Consider the following 15,695-nt stretch of genomic DNA (forward strand, 5'->3'; position numbering starts at 1 on the left):
TTCAAAATCCAAGTTTAGGAGCACCCCTTTGTTGTTTCCTTAGACATAACACCATCCATGATATTTCTGCCTTTAACGAAGCAATCTGCCATGGTGAAATGAGTTTGTGCATATAAGAGATTAAGTTTTCATTAAGGGTTCTGGAAAAGTTTTTTAGCAGAACATGCAACATACAAATTGTTCTATATTTTTGAATAGTATCTGCATCAGCTCCCTTTGGTACCAGAGTAACGATTCCAAAGTTAATCCTGCTCAAATCCAACCTACCAACATGGACCTCATAAAGTACACGTCATGACATCATCCTTAACAATGCCCCAACATGTCTGATAGAATTATACAAGGAAACCATCACAACCCGCAACTCTACCTTTCTTCATCCCATCAATCACTTTCTCAATTTCCTCTTCCCCGAAAGGTTTACTTAATTCTCTCATATCTTCCACGGATAGTTTCTCATTTTATTCCCACACATCACTTCTCATTCCACAAGTCAAACCTTCAACAAGGCCAAACAACTTTTTGTAATAGTCGGTTGCATACTCTACTAAATCAGTAGTGCGGGGAGCACTCTTCCACGACTCCTAGTTTCTCCCACATCCCGCGTCTCACCCCCATCCGCTGCAATCTTGCAACCTTTTCTCCTTGTTACTTTCGTACAAATGTTGAAACCTGAGACGCAAAGAGTCGGACGTAGCGATGAATATCTGTAAGTGGGTCCAACATCCCTACACAATTGGACCACGCACTTACAGCCAGGCCTCAAAGTGCACGCCTCCAATGCACCACAAGAGTCTCATTCTAGGGAGCTTAGTAGTCGTAGTGACTATAGCCGATGGGAAAATATCTGGTGCTCCCGTGCGACCTCAGCCGTTGGATCTCAAATCCAATAGCTCCCGTGAGATGATGTACATTTTTTGTAAAAAAGCCCTCATAGAATCTGAAAAATGCGCACAAGTACAACAGCTGCAGCAACTTCTCATACGGCGTTGGATCTGAGATCCGATGGCCCAAAAGCCCGTATCATGGGAGCAGCACCTAAGCTCCCGTATCACAGGATACTCTCCCTATAGCCGATATGGTTAGCCCATGTCTGACCGAGATCATATACGGGGTGAAAGCTTGCTCCACGCTCCACGGTGGCGAATATTATTCCCTGCGTAGGCCGACAAATGTCGCCCCTGCCCCCCACCCTCCCGGCGTGCGCGAGGCAATGGGCCGGCCCACTCGGTTTTTGTGTGGTTCTTTTCCCATTGGTTTTGGAACCTCCACTCGGGTAGTTTTTCCTTTTTTGTGTTTTCTATTGCTTGTTTATCATTTTCCCCACTTTTTCTAAATTCATGGTATTTTTCAAAAATTGTGATTTTGTTAAAAATTTGGGAACTTTTCCGAAAATTAATAAATATGCAAACATTTTGTTAATTCATCAACATTTTCAAACATTGTGACCATATTTTTCAATTTCATGGGATTTTTTGTAAAATTCGCAGGCATCTTTAAAATTCACCGATAATTTTAAAATTTGGAAATATTAAATTCCTGTTTTTCTAAAAAATCACGTTTTTAGAAAATTCATGATTATTAAAAAAATTCACTAACATCTTTTCAATTTGTGAACATTTTTTTGAATTTCACAAACTTCTTTTAAATCGTGAACTTTTTCTAAATTTACAAATAAAATCCAAATACGTCAGAAGCACGTAGGGTTTCTGCCCGTCTGTCGCGCCAATTTGCAAAAAAGCCCCTGCATTTTCATGAAATCAACCCGCAGTCCAGATTTAAGTCACACCGAACCGTTATTTTACAGTTTTTCAAAAAAAAACTGACTTTTTAGGTATTCCATCCGCGGATCATATTTAAGTCAAACAAATGTTTTTCTAAACCATCCATATCTTTTAAACCGTAACTCCGATTTAAACATGTTATATATGAAATTTGATTAGAAAAATATGTAGAATACGAATATAAGATTATTTTAACATGTTAAGTATTTATAAATATTATTTTGGAAGATATTTAATTCAAACAAATGGTTTTTCTAAATTATACGTATCTTTTAAACCGTAACTCCGATTTTAATATGTTATATATGAAATTTGATTAGAAAAATGTGTGAAATTTGTATATGATGTTAATTTTACCTGTTAAATATTTTTTAAATATTGTTTTGGAAGCAAACTTATAACTATAGCGCACGATCCATTTTTCTTTTATACAGGCGGCGATCCTGATTGCAAATAAACACCCACTATAATCATATAGGGAAAAGAAAACATCAAAAACTACACATGCATACCTCTGAATACGTCGCAGGGGAAAACAACAGATTTCTCATCGCGAGTGTGAGGGAAAGCGAGAGAGAGGGAGAGGGAGGAGAGAGGGAGAGAGAGACGTCTTAAGATTAACCACATTCTAACACGTTTTGGTTTGTGTGAACACTAAGGCCACCGTTGGCGAGGGTGAGAAGAAGGATAAGCGGCAACACAAATATGACGCGTCGCTAAAATAAAGGAGATGGACCTATTGTGGTCTTGAGTGATGGTTGTTTGGTTAAGAATGTGTGTTGTGTTTTTTCTCCCGTTGCAACGCACGAGCTTCTTTGCTAGTGAGGAACGAAAAGGAAAGGGGGCCGTCGCCATGGAGGCGTGGCTGCTTCACTGCTCTGCTCTGCTTGGACGATGCAGCAGCGCGTAACTCACGGAGCGCCCGAGCACCGAACGCGACGTCGCGTACTCTTGTCCATGGCGCGGTCTGGCCGGCCATCACCTGGCGCCATCCCGCAGTGTGACGTACGTGAATGCGTGGCCGTGGCCGATTTCCTTCTTCGCGAGTACGTCAGGGAGCGAACTCTGGACTCTCTAGGGTATGGTGTAAAGTGTGAATCTGGCCGTTGCACAGTTGCCACGGCACACCGTCCCGAGAGACCCCGCCGCCACGGCGCGGCGTCTCGCTCTCTTCCCCGACGCACCCACTATTTATACCACCACCGCCGCGCCGTACTGCCAACACACACTGCCACGGCATCACCTCGACCTCGACTCCAGCCATGGCCACCGCCGCCGGCCGGCTGCTCCCCTTGCTCCTGCTGCTGCATGCGTTGCTCGTCGTTGCCGGGGCCGCAGTCTCCGGTGTGACGTACGACCACCGCTCCCTCATCATCTCCGGCCGCCGCCGCCTTCTCATCTCCACCTCCATCCACTACCCGCGCAGCGTGCCCGCGGTACGCCCCTGCCATCCCAGCTCATGCGCAGCATTGGCACTGTGGCGGCAGTAACAGTAACTTGGATTGCTCGCAGATGTGGCCCAAGCTGGTGGCGGAGGCCAAGGACGGCGGCGCCGACTGCATCGAGACCTACGTCTTCTGGAACGGCCATGAGACCGCCCCCGGCAAGGTCCGCCCGCCGCCGCGACGCTTCAAATTTTCGTGATGCGTTTAGTCCGTTCGTGTTAATTTTTTTACTTGGGATTGTTGAATGCATTGCAGTACTATTTCGAGGAGCGGTTCGATCTGGTGCAGTTCGCGAGGGTCGTCAAGGACGCCGGGCTCTTCCTGATTCTGCGCATCGGCCCCTTCGTCGCCGGCGAGTGGAACTTCGGGTCCGCTTCCTTCACTTCGCCATTGCATGTTACGATTGGTTCTTTTTTTTTTTTGAAAAGGAGGAATACCTCCGGCGTTTGCATCAATCGATGCATGTTACGATTGGTTCTAGAACTGGTTAACCTTTTTTTGTGGGCTTTAGGGGCTTGCCGGTGTGGCTGCATTACATTCCCGGGACGGTGTTCCGGACGAACAACGAGCCATTCAAGGTGAGGGTGGACTGTGAATTCTGTAGTGTTTCTGTCAAGTCTGCCAGTTTGGGTGATGAACTGACAATCCTGGTGATATTATTTCTTCTCTGGATGCAGTCTCACATGAAGGGCTTCACGACGAAAATCGTGGACATGATGAAGAAAGAGCGGTTCTTCGCCTCCCAGGGCGGGCACATCATCCTAGCTCAGGTCGCGCAATTCAATCAACTTTCAGTACATGCTCCTCACGATTGCACAGGACTAGACTATCTGAAGCTGAATTGGTGCATTGCAGATTGAAAATGAGTATGAAGGTACCGAACAAGCATACGGGGCTGGCGGCAAGGCATACGCAGCGTGGGCGGCTAGTATGGCTCTGGCTCAGAACACGGGCGTCCCTTGGATCATGTGCCAGCAGTCTGATGCTCCTGATCATGTGGTTAGTTTCTGACGTTTAGTGCCCCCTGTCGTATGCACAAGCAGCATTACCATCACCCAAACTGCAACTGTTAATTATGATAGGGAAAAGCCAAAAAACTAAACAGCATATCATTGGTAGTTGTAACTTCCTTGGCTCCTTGCTAGTGACAGTAGAACTGTTGATGCTCTCAGGATGGTAAGTGCACACTTTCACAAATATTCAGGGTTGTGTCTTGGTAATCTTTTTAGTCATGGTTACATATGCTATTAGCATAATCTTGGCATCTATACATGCATGCCCTTGGTAGTTCCTACGTACTTTTTTTTGGTGGAGTTCTTAACAGAATCAGTGCTAGATCTTTTTTTGCCTGATCTATTGATTGATGCAAGTGACATTTGCAGATAAACACCTGCAATTCATTCTATTGCGATCAATTCATGCCAAATTCGCCAACCAAGCCAAAAATTTGGACAGAGAATTGGCCAGGATGGTAATGCATTCACCACATTTCTGTTAGCAATTGATTACAAGTTACAATTAAATCTGCTATTGTTTGTACACAAAAAAAGAAATATATGCACATCCGTTTTTATCTTTCTCAAAAAGCAAAAGGAAATAATCCCTTGCTTCTTTTTTTATTTCCATTTCGATTTAGGTTCCAGAATTTTGGTGAAGCTAATCCCCACAGACCCGCCGAGGATGTTGCATTTTCTGTTGCGCGTTTCTTTGGAAAAGGTGGCACCGTTCAGAATTACTATGTGGTATTCCCCTGCACACACTTCATATTCTAACTTGGTTCTAAAGAACTAACTTTACTCACATTCTAAGTTTCTTACATTACAGTGGATTACACATCTCATCTTAAAACTTGACAAAGACACTGAATTTTTCTACTAATTACGATCAAGCATCTAAATCATATTCACTCAGTAGCGTAACTACTAATAATTTCATCCTAGTGAAAATTGACCAACTCTGCATTATCCTTTTCAAGTACCATGGTGGAACAAACTTTGGTCGCACTACTGGGGGGCCCTTCATTACAACTAGCTATGACTATGATGCACCAATTGATGAATATGGTTAGGCTATATTGCTCTTATGGATTCCTCAATAATCTTAGGCCTAGCTAGTACCATCTTGCAATTATTCATTGATCTGAATTCCAGGCCTTAGGAGGCTTCCAAAATGGGGACATCTGAGGGAGCTTCACAAATCCATAAGAATGTGTGAACATAGTCTGCTTTATGGTAACTCAACGTCATTTTCTCTTGGGCCTCAACAAGAGGTAAGATTTTTGTCTTCTATTGGGTTATACGTGATATATGTGTTCTAAAAAATAATCTATCCACCTAGTATGTCTGATAGGCTTACCTATTTCACAAGCTTGAGCTATTTTTGTCTAAATTTTTTTTGAAAAGATTTTGTCTAAAAATAAGTAAAGCCAATCTTGTGTGTATATCATAGAGTACATACTAGTACTCCCTCTGTAAACTAATATAAGAGCATTTAGTTCACTAAAATAGTGATCTAAACACTCTTATATTAGTTTACGGAGGAGTACTTTGTAATTATAGACCACTGTAAGTCAACCTCAATGTCGAAAATCCTTTTCTGAGCCCGGGCTCATCTGCACCCGTGTTGAATAAACAAATGAAAATAAATATTAGAAAAATTCAAAAAATTCCAATTTTTTTCTCATGGTAGACAATTTGATGCGTGAGGCCCGCTCCAATTTTCGTATCATTTGGACAAATGAGCAACTCTCGGCAAAAAAGACAAATTCAGGGTCTGTAAAATAGTCACGATCTATTTTTTTACTGAGAGCTACTCAGATGTCCAAATGAGCTAGAATTTGGAGCGAACCTCACGCCATAAATTTTCTATCATGGGAAAAAAATTGGAATTTTTTGAATTTTTCTAGTATTTTTTGTGAATTTTTTTCTGGACGGATGGAGATGAACCTGGGCGCCGAATCGCTGAATGTATCTATTACTGAACATTACCATTCCCTTTTTTAAAATTCCGCATCTGTCCCCATTTGGACTAATATGCTTGTCTGCTGCCTCGTGAAATGAATAGTGTCAACTTCTGCTTGCAGGCCGATGTTTACACCGATCACTCAGGAGGATGTGTTGCATTCCTATCTAACATTGACTCGGAAAAGGACAAAGTTGTCACTTTCAGGAAGAGAAAATATGATCTTCCCGCCTGGTCAGTTAGCATCCTACCTGACTGCGAGAATGTGGTTTACAACACAGCCAAGGTATTTGATTTCCCTTTGGGTAATTTTCAGAAAAAGGTGAAATGGATAATCCTTCTCATAAGATGAAACAAAAAGTTACGTAGGAATTGAAAAGGATAAAATTATAATGCCAACATAAGATTATTCGACGCTTAACTGAGAAACAGAATATCTAGCACACCACCTTTCCTTACTTATAACTCCAGTTTGATGATTGATCATCTTTAGGTTCGATCTCAAACTTCGATGGTCGACATGGTTCCGGAAACTTTGCAAGCATCGAAACCTGATCAGTGGAGCATTTTCATGGAGAAAATTGGTATTTGGGATAAAAATGACTTCATACGAAATGGATTTGTAGACCATATTAATACGACAAAAGACTCTACTGACTACCTGTGGCACACAACAAGGTTGGTCTAATAATAGAACTATTTTATGTACATGTATCAACCAAAGATGAGAGGTCTTAGTATTATTTATTTATGTTTATTTGAACCATCCTATGCAATTAAGTGTTGTACTTTACTGATTCTTTTATAACAAAAATGCAGTTTTAAGGTAGACAGAAGTTACCCCACAAGTGGGAAGCATCCAATTCTTAATATCGACTCCAAGGGCCATGGTGTTCACGCTTTCCTGAATGACATGCTTATAGGTCTGTTATGTTCTCTTTACTTTATGCAGAGAAACCATATAAAGTATTCCCTCAATCTGGAATTAACTGTCGCTGAAATGAGTGTATCTAGCTGCGTTGATGCGCTCATTTCAGCGACAGTTAAGTCCGAACAGAGGTTGTAATATCTTTGAGTGGACGTTTGATGGGATGTTTCTAAAGTTCTAATTCATCCTACATGGATCCCTAAGAAGTAAAGCAATTGTTTACATTAGCATCAACATCTTTGACTGGACGTTCGTTGGGATGTTTCTGAAGTTTTAATTGATCCTATATGGATCCTTAAGAAGTAGAGCACTTGTTTACATTAGCATGAGCGTGACTTTTTTTTTGAAGGGTTGTCGAATCCTACATTGTCTACTAGTGTGTCTCTCACCCTTAGATACTGGTTTCTTACAATTTACAACCTCTTCAATTTAAGTTTCCGTGTCATTGCACTTACCTTTTGTAGATGTCTTTCTCAGGTAGTGCATTTGGTAATGGCTCAAAATCAAGTTTCAGTGTGCACATGCCCATCAACTTGAAGACTGGGAAGAATGAAATTGCACTATTGAGTATGACTGTTGGATTGCAAGTAAGCACCTAATTTAATAAAAGATTAAAATTGTATCATAGTATGTATGATGTTCTTTACATGCCCATGTTGTTTTATGTGCACACATATGTGATATGTCACGTAGATATCCACAGTTCTACACACTTTTTTTTATAAGAGACTACTATCAGTTAGGTGAGATCAGTTGAAGTTAAAAGTGTTTATCTGTTTGGAACTGTGTGCTTTATAAGAATGCAGGAGCCCGTTATGAATGGGTAGGAGCGGGCCTTACAACTGTGAACATCTCTGGAATGGAAAATGGAACCATAGACTTATCTTCAAATGACTGGGCATACAAGGTATTGCCATCAAGATTCTTCATATGAAATTTCTAGTGAGAACTTAATATACAAGTACATGATGGAAGTTGTGGTACTTATGCTTTGCTATTTTTGTATCCACCTATATCTTTCAATCCCGAGTTTTATGTCTAGAATTTGAGATAATCGAGACATGTGTTCATTCGTGCTTCCTTCATGCATTTGTTTGTAGATTGGGTTGGAAGGCGAACGCTACAGTTTGTTCAAGCCCGATCAAGGGAATAACCAAAGGTGGAGGCAACAATCTGAACCACCAAAGGATCAACCTTTGACATGGTACAAGGTAATATTCTACCATCTTTATTCTTGATGATTGCTTCACGTCCTAATACATGTATAGTAATCCAAAATACTATTGCTAGGTAAATGTTGATGTTCCACAAGGAGATGACCCAATTGGGCTAGACATGCAATCTATGGGGAAAGGCCTGGCCTGGTTGAATGGAAATGCCATAGGGAGGTACTGGCTTAGGACTAGTTCTTCTGATGATAGGTGCACTCCTAGCTGCAACTATAGAGGACAATTTTCTCCAGACAACTGCAGGACTGGATGTGGGAAGCCAACTCAAAGATGGTAATGCGACGACATTTGGCACTGTTGAACTCACATCCTAATTAAGCATGTTCTGCCATTATTCTCTTGTGTTTCATACTTCTCTTTTATCTATGGTCAGGTACCATGTCCCAAGGTCATGGTTTCACCCATCGGGGAATACCCTCGTGGTTTTTGAGGAGCAGGGTGGGGATCCAACAAAGATCACATTCTCAAGAAGAGTTGCAACAAGTGTTTGCTCCTTTGTGTCGGAGAGCTATCCTTTTATTGTTGACCTGGAGTCCTGGGATAAAAATATGTCAGATGATGGTAGAGTTGCATCTGAAGCACAGTTGTCTTGCCCCGAGGGCAAAATTATCTCTTCAGTTAACTTTGCGAGCTTTGGAGACCCTAGTGGAACTTGCAGATCCTACCAACAAGGAAGCTGCCACCACCCAGACTCTCTATCTGTTGTTAAGAAGGTAACATTTGCAGCTTCTTGATGTGAAAATGCACATGATTCTGAATTGCTAGTCTCAGGACTCGAGAACCATAAATCTAAATTTTTAGGAGTGTGCATGAATTGAGTCTTCCAATTCGATGATTGTCAGTTCTGCATTTACAGACCATGGTGATGATGCAACTAGGATTAGATTAGACATCTAGGAAGTTTTAATTTCCATTTAGAAGCTACCATCCGCATTTTTGTGCTTATGAATAATGGGCACCACACATTCCATATGAGTTGTCTGATAATTATTTCTCGATTATCACTATATTCATATCTAGATTTGATTGACCATAAGCGGTCCTCTATTATTTGTAGGCCTGTCTGAACAACAATGGCTGCACAGTTTCACTAGCAGACAAGGGATTTGGAAAAGATTTATGTCCCGGAGTCATCAAAACACTTGCCATTGAAGTGGACTGCTCTTAGTGAGTCCTACTCAGCTAGGAGTTCCACCACTACAAATCTACTCATCAACAATCAAATTCGAAAGCTTTAATACCTTTAAACAACAAGGTGAAAGCGGAAGCTTACCTAGATCAAGGTTCAGATTTCTTGTGAGCATGATAATAAGTGTTCCGTTGATTGAGACAATGGCGATTGGCGGTGTCTGCTGGAAGTGTTGTAACGCCCCGAGACCGACGCTCCAGACGGCTTCCATATTTTTCATTATCGTTGTGTGTTTTATTTGTTTGTTGTATTCATCATGTCATCATGAGCATTGCATCCACATGTTTTCATAAAAACTCGTAACCGTTCGTAGTTGCCGCCTCTCTCCTTGTCTCCGTAGCATGTCGTCAGACCGTTTGTCTTCTTTGACCATTCTCAGTCCAACCACACACTTGACCTTGTCCGCTTAACCCCTCTCTGCACATCCCGCAAACCCCTCGCGTGCGCGTCCGAAACTTCTCCGAACCCGACCCGACAGTCATGACCGATGGGTCTGGATCATCCTGTTGGTGATCGTTGCAGAATTTTAAAATTTTCTACGCATCACCAAGATCCATCTATGGAGTTTACTAGCAACAAGAGGGAAGGAGTGCATCTACATACCCTTGTAGATCGCGAGCGGAAGCGTTCAAGTGAACGGGGTTGATGGAGTCGTACTCGTCGTGATCCAAATCACCGATGACCGAGCGCCGAACGGACGGCACCTCCGCGTTCAACACACATACGGAGCAGCGACGTCTGCTCCTTCTTGATCCAGCAAGGGGGAAGGAGAGGTTGATGGAGATCCCATCTGAGGGGGGCGGCGGCCAAGGGGGGTGGCTTGCCCCCCAAGCCAAGTGGGGCGCCCCCCACCCCCAGGGTTTCCAACCCTAGGCGCAGGGGAGGCCCATGGGGGGCGCACCAGCCCACCAGTGACTGGTTCCCCTCCCCACTTCAGCCCATGGGGACCTCCGGGATAGGTGGCCCCACCCGGTGGACCCCCGGGACCCTTCCGGTGGTCCCGGTACAATACCGATAACCCCCGAAACTTTCCCGGTGGCCGAAACTGGACTTCCTATATATAATTCTTCACCTCCGGACCATTCCGGAACTCCTCGTGACGTCCGGGATCTCATCCGGGACTCCGAACAACTTTCGGGTTTCCGCATACTAATATCTCTACAACCCTAGCGTCACCGAACCTTAAGTGTGTAGACCCTACGGGTTCGGGAGACATGCAGACATGACCGAGACGACTCTCCGGTCAATAACCAACAGCGGGATCTGGATACCCATATTGGCTCCCACATGTTCCACGATGATCTCATCGGATGAACCACGATGTCGAGGATTCAATCAACCCCGTATACAATTCCCTTTGTCAATCGGTACGTTACTTGCCCGAGATTCGATTGTCGGTATCCCAATACCTTGTTCAATCTCGTTACCGGCAAGTCACTTTACTCGTACCGCAATGCATGATCCCGTGGCTAACTCCTTAGTCACATTGAGCTCATTATGATGATGCATTACCGAGTGGGCCCAGAGATACCTCTCCGTCATACGGAGTGACAAATCCCAGTCTCGATCCGTGCCAACCCAACAGACACTTTCGGAGATACCCGCAGTGCAACTTTATAGTCACCCAGTTACGTTGTGACATTTGGTACACCCAAAGAACTCCTACGGCATCCGGGAGTTGCACGATCTCATGGTCTAAGGAAATGATACTTGACATTGGAAAAGCTCTAGCAAACGAACTACACGATCTTTGTGCTATGCTTAGGATTGGGTCTTGTCCATCACATCATTCTCCTAATGATGTGATCCCGTTATCAATGACATCCAATGTCCATAGTCAGGAAACCATGACTATCTGTTGATCAACGAGCTAGTCAACAAGAGGCTTACTAGGGACACGTTGTGGTCTATGTATTCACACATGTATTACGATTTCCCGATAACACAATTATAGCATGAACAATAGACAATTATCATGAACAAGGAAATATAATAATAACCATTTTATTATTGCCTCTAGGGCATATTTCCAACACATCCCCCAACATCTATAAAACATCTCCGTTTTCTTATTTGGGCTCCCTAGCCAATTTATTCTCGATCGCCCGATTACGATCGGACGGACCCAATACCCCCCTAACCTAATCTTCCAGCGTATATAAACGGGGCAACCCTAAAATCTAGGGGAGCTGTCCCATCCTTCCTCCTCGCCGCCGCCACCCGGTCTCGATCCACCTCGGGATCCCCCTCCTCCTCGTTTTCCTCCACCCACCAACCAGCGCTCTCCACTGCTCCTCCCCAATTTGCTAGCTTCGATCCCGAGTTCCTCCTCTGCTTCTTGCCCAGGCGCCCGAAGCCTACCTCTTCTCCCCCTCGATCCCGAATGAATCCTGAAGCCGCCCAAGTCCCTGAGCAGGAGCACTCGTCCTCGTCTCCAGCTTCCCGTTCATGCCGGGCCGGCGAGATGCAGGTCACGTCGCCGTTCCTCTGCGCCGTCTCCTTCCTTTTTTCCCATCACGCTGCTCCTCCCTGACCATCCCCCTCGTCTTGTTCCTTTTTCTCACAGCGAACCAGCGCCACCGCCGAAGCTCGAGTCCACCGCCGTCGTTGCCTCCAGCCCCGCCTCGGTTCTGGCTGGATCTGGACGGGAGCATGCTCCGCTGCCCGTTCTTGGCCTCCCCCGCGTCCAGCTCGCCGCCTGCAGCTCGCGCCAGCCGCCGACTTCCTCTACAGCCGCCCTGCCAAGTCCGTCCGCGCCTCGCCTTCCTCCGCCTCGCCTGTGACCTCCGCTGCACCAGATCCGGCAGCCCCGCATCAAGCATCGCCTCTTCCCCGACCTCCTCGTTCGACTCCTTGGCGGATCCGGCAGGTTCCCGTCGCTGCGCCAAGTCCCGCTTCGCCGTTGACCGAGTCCTCTGCTTCCTGTTTTGCGGCGTTGAACACCAGCCGGCCAGCGTGCATCGAGCCACAACCCAGCCCTGTTGACCGCGACTGCTCCACGCGCAGACCCAGCTCTCCTCTGCCTCGCCCACGGGCCGCCTCCTCGTTCGGCCCAGCCAGATCTGGCCGCTAGGTGAGCAGTCCAATTCCAGCACCCGAGCCCCCTGTGCACTGTTGGGCCAGCCAGATTTGGCCCGTGTCATGTTTTTTCCCTGTTCTGCGAATTTGCTAATTATCCAGAGAGTGCAGTTTTACAGAAAACCCCTTCATGTTCATGCATTTAAAAACTCAACAACCGTGCATCGGATTGAAATGATTTAAACATGTAAAATGCTTAGAATTTTATCTAGTTTCAAATTATGCCATTTTCATCCATGTTTAAAATGTTTATACTTGCTGTTTGTTTAAATTTGCTCAAATGCCATGCTAAAATGCTTTATTTCATAACTAAATAACCGTAGCTCCTTTTTAAACAAATTTTATATGTAAATGGGGTAGAAAAATGCCTAGTTTAACTTGGTGCACTTTATTTTGCCGTTTAACAACATTAAAATTGTGTTTATGGCAGAACAGTACCAAATCTAGAATATGCGTATGAGGATTTTTCGGAATTGTTGTTTGTTGTGCCGGCCTCATTTAAACTTGCCTAGATGTGTAGTTTTATTATGCTTCACCTCTTGCCATGTTTAACAACATTTAATATTGTTGAGTACCTAAACAAGAGCGAACTAAATAACTTGAATGTGGTGTTTCGTCAATATGCAACTCGTTGCATATTGAGCTCCACTTAATTTGTAGTATTGTTTGTGCACTTTGCCATGCCATGCCCCATTAAACCGGACATGCATCATACTTGTTTGTGCATCATGCCATGTGTATGTGGTGGTTGTTTACTATGTTGTTTGTTTCTTTCCGGGTTGCTTCTCTCGTTAGCTTCGGTTTCGTTCCGGAGTTGTGAGGATTCGTTCGACTACGTCCGTTTGTCTTCTTCATGGACTCGTTCTTCTTCCTTGCGGGATCTCAGGCAAGATGACCATACCCTCAAAATCACTTCTATCTTTGCTTGCTAGTTGTTCGCTCTATTGCTATGCCGCGCTACCTACCACTTGCTATATCATGCCTCCCATATTGCCATGTCAAGCCTCTAACCCACCTTTCCTAGCAAACCATTGTTTGGCTATGTTACCGCTTTTGCTCAGCCCCTCTTATAGCGTTGCTAGTTGCAGGTGAAGATGAAGTTTGTTCCATGTTGGAACATGGATATGTTGGGATATCACAATATCTCTTATCTTAATTAATGCATCTATATACTTGGTAAAGGGTGGAAGGCTCGGCCTTATGCCTGGTGTTTTGTTCCACTCTTGCCGCCCTAGTTTCCGTCGTACCAGTGTTATGTTCCTTGATTTTGCGTCCCTTACGCGGTTGGGTGATTTATGGGACCCCCTTGACAGTTCGCTATGAATAAAACTCTTCCAGCAAGGCCCAACCTTGGTTTTACATTTGCCTCACCTAGCCTTTTTCCCTTGGGAGTCGCGCATCCCAAGGGTCATCTTTATTTTACCCCCGGGCCAGTGCTTGCCTAAGTGTTGGTCCAAACTAGAGCACCGTGCGGGACCATCCCTTGGCAACTTGGGTTTCGTCGGTACCTGTACGCTTCGCTTATCCGGTGTGTCCTGAGAACGAGATACGTGCGACTCCTATCGGGATTGTCGACACATCGGGCGGCTTTGCTGGTCTTGTTTTACCATTGTCGAAATGTCTTGTAAACCGGGATTCCGAGACTGATCGGGTCTTCCCGGGAGAAGGTTTATCCTTCGTTGACCGTGAGAGATTATAATGGGCTAAGTTGGGACACCCCTGCATGGTATTATCTTTCGAAAGCCATGCCCGCGGTTATGTGGCAGATGGGAATTTGTTAATATCCGGTTGTAGAGAACTTGACACTTGACTTAATTAAAATACATCAACCGCGTGTGTAGCCGTGATGGTCTCTTTTCGGCGGAGTCCAGGAAGTGAACACGGTTCTTGTGTTATGGTTGTGCGTAAGTAGTTTCAGGATCACTTCTTGATCACTTCTAGCTTCACGACCGTTCCGTTGCTTCTCTTCTCGCTCTTATTTGCGTATGTTAGCCACCATATATGCTTAGTGCTTGCTGCAGCTCCACCTCATTACCCCATCCTTTCCTATAAGCTTAATAGTCTTGATCTCGCGGGTGTGAGATTGCCGAGTCCTCGTGACTCACAGATTCTACCAAAACAGTTGCAGGTGCCGACGAGACCAGTGCAGGTGACGCAACCGAGCTCAAGTGGGAGCTCGATGAAGCTCTTGTTCGTTGTGTTGTTTCGTTTCCTGTTGATCAGTAGTGGAGCCTAGTTGGGACGATCGGGGATCTAGCATTTGGGGTTGTCTTCTTTGTATTTGGTTTTGACCGTAGTCGGTCTATGTGTGTATCTTGAATGGTGTATGATTTTATTTATGTATTGTGTGAAGTGGCGATTGTAAGCCAACTCTTTATCCCATTCTTGTTCATTACATGGGATTGTGTGAAGATGACCCTTCTTGCGACAAAACCACCATGAGGTTATGCCTCTAAGTCGTGCCTCGACACGTGGGAGATATAGCCGCATCGTGGGTGTTACAAGTGTGGTGGCCATATTTGAAGACCATGCTACTTTGGCCCAAGAGCTAGCGAATGCGACCTTCGAATTCTTACCTAGAGAAGAAAATTATGCAACTCATCAGCTAGAAAAAAGGTGCCCAGACAATGTGGTCTCCAGTTAATCGACCTGCTTCTTTTATCTTGCACTTATTAGTGACTGTAAAGAACTCCTTGGTGTACTTGGAAGAACGTGCTTCCTTTAAAAAAATTGTTTCCCAATCATCCAAATGATCCATAAGAAAACTTAGACGCAAACGACTTGAGTTTTTTTCTAGATTAAAAGACCTAGTAGGGCTATATATGTATCAAACTATGCAGAGGTGTGGGTACAACCTCCTTTTCAAAATAAAAAGTTCGCTGGAGCTAGTCATGGATGTTGGGAATCGTAGCATAATTTTAAAATTTTCCTACGCTCACCAAGATGCATCTATGGAGTATACTAGCAACGAGGGGAAAGGAGTGCATCTACATACCCTTGTAGATCGCAAGCGGAAGCGTTCCAATGAACGTGGATGACGGAGTCGTACTCGCCGTGATTCAAATCACCGATGACCGAGTG

At 44.5% G+C, this 15,695-nt stretch overlaps 1 protein-coding gene across 1 annotated transcript; it reads left to right on the forward strand.

The window, feature by feature from the left end:
- Positions 1–2,979: 2,979 nt before the first annotated feature.
- LOC123079948 (beta-galactosidase 3-like) lies at positions 2,980–9,730 on the forward strand. Its single transcript, XM_044502787.1, has 18 exons — positions 2,980–3,220; positions 3,297–3,392; positions 3,485–3,597; positions 3,741–3,999; positions 4,085–4,228; positions 4,612–4,700; positions 4,866–4,971; positions 5,205–5,292; positions 5,380–5,498; positions 6,312–6,476; positions 6,684–6,868; positions 7,010–7,113; positions 7,596–7,705; positions 7,918–8,025; positions 8,219–8,329; positions 8,409–8,620; positions 8,721–9,060; positions 9,405–9,730. The coding sequence occupies exons 1-18, from the start codon at positions 3,047–3,049 to the stop codon at positions 9,513–9,515; spliced, it is 2,634 nt and encodes an 877-aa protein (XP_044358722.1). The 5' UTR covers positions 2,980–3,046; the 3' UTR covers positions 9,516–9,730.
- Positions 9,731–15,695: the final 5,965 nt, after the last annotated feature.

This window comes from Triticum aestivum, chromosome 3D (assembly GCF_018294505.1).
Source record: "Triticum aestivum cultivar Chinese Spring chromosome 3D, IWGSC CS RefSeq v2.1, whole genome shotgun sequence".
NCBI classification, from domain to species: Eukaryota; Viridiplantae; Streptophyta; class Magnoliopsida; order Poales; family Poaceae; genus Triticum; species Triticum aestivum.